Source organism: Myripristis murdjan, chromosome 8 (assembly GCF_902150065.1).
Source record: "Myripristis murdjan chromosome 8, fMyrMur1.1, whole genome shotgun sequence".
NCBI classification, from domain to species: Eukaryota; Metazoa; Chordata; class Actinopteri; order Holocentriformes; family Holocentridae; genus Myripristis; species Myripristis murdjan.
Genome location: NC_043987.1, coordinates 34517037 through 34522036, shown reverse-complemented (window position 1 = coordinate 34522036; position 5000 = coordinate 34517037). Strand labels below are relative to the sequence as shown.

The following is a 5000-nucleotide window of genomic DNA, read 5'->3' as shown; positions in this document are numbered from 1 at the left end:
AGACATTTATACCTTCATATAGGCCTTCGTGTGTGTTTCCATAAAGACTCTTCGCCTTCCTCCTCGATTGTTTCACCATAAAAAAGCAGCACGGCGCCACAGAGAAACACGGCTCAAGCTGCTTTAAAAAGTCTGAGCCTCCCTGTGAGACTTTGCATACTCTCTCTCTCTCTCTCTCTCTTTTTTTTTTTTTATCCCCCAGCCCACCTTTTAACCTTCTATACTTCAAACTATAACATAATGTCATCAGAGCAGCTACACACGCAGGGACTCTATGTGATTATACAGGGCTAAATGCATTTCCATGAAAGTCATTGCCCTCTTCCTTAATTCAATCCACGAACTTTATTGGCCTGGAGGGATTCAGCAAGGGTTTAAAATTAAAGAAAAAAAAAAAGTCATGATCAAATCAGATCATCATATAGCGCGCAGGGCCAAATACCAGCTGATCAGAGCAGGCATGTCCAGCCGCATCTTTTCTAATTGTCTCCAACCACTAAAATAACGTGTCACTATCAGAAATATACCCATGCCATTATACGAGGAATCTATTTCCATCAAACTCCATACCTTGCTCTTGAAGTCTTTCAGCATCGTGTTGAAACGTTGCGCAGCCTGAGGAATCTGCTGTTTTATTTATTCTTAAACCCCTTCACCATAAGATGAAACCACGCCTTATGCCTTATCAGTAAGTAATTATGTGATTTTTTTTTTATTTCATAAAACGCAGCCTTCCCCTGAATCCTCCACCATTAAAACACACGACGTTTGATTACAAAAGCAAATGTATCTCCAGCTTTCATTAATTATTTTTTCTATAAACCATGTTTTCTCCACGTGACTTCATCAATTAAATTCTCATTCTAGCGGGCGAATGCGCAGGTGATCATGACTGTTATGATAAAATTTTGGACTTTGGATTCAAGCATCAGGCCCACATAGTTTTTTTTCCCCTAAAAAATGTCATTTACATATTTTTGCACATGAACTCAAAGCTTAGATAATATGCGTAGTTCATCAATATGCTCAAATGACTGGCAGCATTTTCCCAGTAGTTGATGGGCTTTGCTGTGTTTTCTCTTTTGAACGCTTTAACTCTCCTTGTTCTTCCTGCTGAACCCGCAGCAGCTCTGGGTCTCACTTCTCTTAGTTGTAACTGAGCTTTTATGAAGCTGTAATGTCATAAAACTGTCTTTCTCTGCTGCGTCTGAGTTCTTGGTTTGGTGTTGGCGAACTTCGAGGAACCTTTTCAGCTGTTCAGATGATCGTTTCACCTCCAGATGGTAATGATACCAAGTTGTACACGTGTGAATTTCCCTTTCAATCAATTCTGTTTTGAAACAGAAGCGGTTCATACAGGCCACAGCTACAGTCACACCAGAATATTTTGTGTGTGGCGCAGCGCTGCTTTTATTAAGAGTAAGTCAATCCAAAGAAGAGGAGGGCCAACAGTTCTGTAGAAATGTAATTTACCACAGGGCCATAAATGTCTCACATGTGTTGTCTGTGGAAACGCTGCAGGTATACCAGGGCTTTGTGGCTTCATGGGTTTCTGCTCTGAAAATAAAATAAAATATAACAAAATAAAATAACCATCTATAAAAATAAACAAAATAAAATAAAATAAAATAACCCTTTTATATGGTTTATCAGAAAGTGTTTTTCTCTTCCCCGTCTTCACCGTCGGATAAGAAAACATAAAACTAGTCAGTTCACACAAGATGATTGGAGTTTGCGTTGCCGCAGCTCTTGAAACAGGGGAGAAAAAAGGAAAACAAATCATAAAATGAGTATTCAAGTGTGGAGAGCGGCTGTTATCAACCCTATTTTCCTTTTCCTCACATTACTACAGTGTGTGTGTGTGTGTGTGTGTATAAATAAATAAGATAGATAGATAGAAATGTACATACATAAATACACACACACACACACACACACACACACAATTGGCAGGGTGGGATCAATGTATTTATTTATCGTCAGTCTACTATGAATGTACCGTCCGAAATGAACCGGTTGAATGGGATGAATGTGTGAAATATTGAAATATTTCTCACTGCTGACTGTGTCTTTACATGCGTGGACAAGCTGATATCTTCATATCTGTGTTATGGTGGCTTTCTGAAATGAGACACGGGCGCGCTCGTGTCTCCCCGCTGAGACAGCAGAGATGTCCAACAAACGCCTCCAAACTGTCTCTGCTCGTCTTCACTTGTCTTTTTCTTTGCACTTTGTGAAATCAGAAAGTCTCTTTTTTATGATCTCAGCCGCTCAGTCCGTTTGTTGCGGGACTTCTTCCCCTCTGAAGCTGTTCTTAATGGTTTCATGTCATCAGATATTTAGCAGTCAGTTCTATGTTTCTGCAGAAGAGAGTAAGTGTGTGTATGTGTGTGTGGTCTAAAGTGTCACTTAACAAAAACGTCACATATTAAAATACACCTGCACGTGATACTTATACGTTGACATTTGAGTAGACTTGATATTTTTCCACATGTGAGCTTTCATCACCCGCTGTCTGATGTCTATATTAAAAACAATTTTGCAAATTCTTTCAATTTCATTTGAAACGTTTAAATATATTTTTAGATAGATAGATAGATAGATAGATAGATAGATAGATAGATAGATAGATAGATAGATAGATAGATAGATAGATATACTTTATTGATCCCAACCAGGGAAATTCTGGAAAGACCGACTTTTTATAAGTTGCCCCCGCCAGAACTTGTTTGTTGCATAGCGAATAGGACTCATGAATAGGACTCATTACTGCTGCAAAAATTAAAATTTACCCTATATTCTAACACTGAAATTGTAGCACAGACTTTCTTCATATCATTTTTTATGTTCATTATTAATAGTATTTTTTTATTTATTTATTTATTATCATTATTTATTTATTTTTTTTTTCATTTTTTAATGCAAAGAGACTCACAGGTGAAAATGTCAAAAACGTAAAGTTCACGTCTCTTCATATTTTTATTTTTGTTGTTAGGGACACCTGAGAATTGGGGTAGGCCTGTTGATGTTGATGATGATGATGATGACATCTGTAAAATTGTAGTTTATTTCTATAACGATGCCCCCCTCCCCCTTCTTCCATCTCTCCCCCCTCTCCCCCCAGTAGCTGCGGGCAGGAGGCGGGGCCGGCAGACCTACAGCCGCTACCAGACGCTCGAGCTGGAGAAGGAGTTCCTGTTTAACCCCTACCTGACCCGGAAGCGCCGCATCGAGGTGTCGCACGCGCTGGCGCTGACGGAGCGGCAGGTGAAGATCTGGTTCCAGAACCGGAGGATGAAGTGGAAGAAGGAGAACAACAAGGACAAGTTCCCCAGCAGCAAGAGCGAGCAGGAGGAGGTGGAGCGCGAGAAGCGGGAGAAGGAACTGCGCGAGAGCGGCAGCGGCGGTGGAGCGGCAGGAGGCGGCGCGGGCGGAGGCGGCGGCGGAGGAGGAGGAGGCGGCGGCGGCGCCGTGCCCGTGCCGGTGGCGGTGGCGGGCACGGCGGGGTCACAGGCCGCCGTGAACGAGGATTGCTGTGAGAAAACCGCCAAACAAATGTAAGGAGGAAAATGACAGGATGAAGGGAAACGGGAGGAAGAGGGGGATTATGGGGGATGTAGGCTACATGCTGAACAAAGGGTGGGCGGGTGGGTGGGGGGTTTGGGGTTGTTTGAGGCCGTTGGACTGCCCCTCCATCTATGTGCAACACGGGAACATTGGTCTCCGAAATGGCGACTGGCAGGATGGACGGACTGGAGCTCAGAAACCGCGGAGAAACCGCGGGAAGAAAAAAGAAAACAATAAGAAAAGAAAACAAACAAACGAACAAACAAGAAAACACGGAGAGAGCATTTGTACTTTTAAAAATTGAAATTGATGTGGTGTGGCGGGAGGGTGTGGCGGGGCGGGGTGGGGGTGACATCCAACACAAAACAAACAAACAAACAAGCATAGTCTACTCTAGTGTCTAAAACAAACAAACAAACAAATGAAAAAAAAAAAACAAAAAAGAAAAAGAAAAAATGATAGCTTCCTTTCTTTGTGGAACAATTATCGTGAAAACATTTCTATATTGTTAGAAGTTTATCATTAACAATTTTATCTTTGGCAGCTGTATAGTTTTTAAGTTAAAATGATGATGATGATGATGGTGCACTTTTTACTGTACTTCTCACTTCTATGTTGTTGTTGTTATGGCGATGATTGGTGATGAAGGTGATGACGATGACGATAATGATAAATGATGATGATGACGTAGCAATTAATGAAAATTCCAACAACATGAAACTGCCTATTTATGCCGTTTTAGTATAGGTCGGGTCTCTTTTTTACACACTCTAATTGTCGTTTCTCGTTTTAGTTGGTTTTTTGATCGATGGTGTTTGTTTATGTTGTCTTCCTTTTCTCTCTTTGGGGTAAAAAGCATGCGCACAGTGCAGATTAAAAAAAAAGGAAAATAAGAAGATTCATAAAAATAAAAACAAGAAAAAATGTGATAAAAAATGTCAGTGTTGCGCCCTCTGTTTATTACTAAGCAGGGAAGGGGGGCGGGGCACTTGATGATGATGATGATGATGATGATGATGATGATGATGACGATGATGCATTTGTCCTGGTGTTCTGGCTTTGCTCTGCTGTTTCAGTTCTTTATCAAAAAGTGAAAGAGGGTGGAACAAGAAAGAATGAGAGAAAGAGAGGTAACTACAGTCAGGTAGCTGGATGACGTCACAAGCCCCTCCCAGACGAACCACAAGCCCTCTTTTCTTTTCTTTTCTTTCCTTTCTTGTTTTGATCTGCTTTTGTCCCCCCCAATATCTCTCTCTCTTCTTCTTCTCTCCACATCTACTTTAACGTTCCTATTTGCTGCTTTTCGAACCCGCGTTCCCTCTTTTCTCAGGTTCAATCTTTCCTTTCCCACTTTCCTTCCAGTCTTCATCCTGTTTCATTGTTTCCCTCTTTTCCCTTTTGTTACGTTTCCATTCTCTCCTTTTATTCTTTTC

The 5000-nt window shown here is 41.2% G+C and overlaps 1 protein-coding gene across 1 annotated transcript in view; it reads left to right on the top strand.

Annotated features, from left to right (window-relative positions):
* Positions 1–3561, top strand: part of hoxb8a (homeobox B8a) — a 7849-nt gene extending 4288 nt beyond the window's left edge. Inside the window, exon 2 of the mRNA XM_030057801.1 lies at positions 3128–3561. Within this exon, the coding sequence (XP_029913661.1) occupies positions 3128–3561 (434 nt within the window). The remainder of the gene's footprint in view (positions 1–3127) is intronic.
* Positions 3562–5000: the final 1439 nt, after the last annotated feature.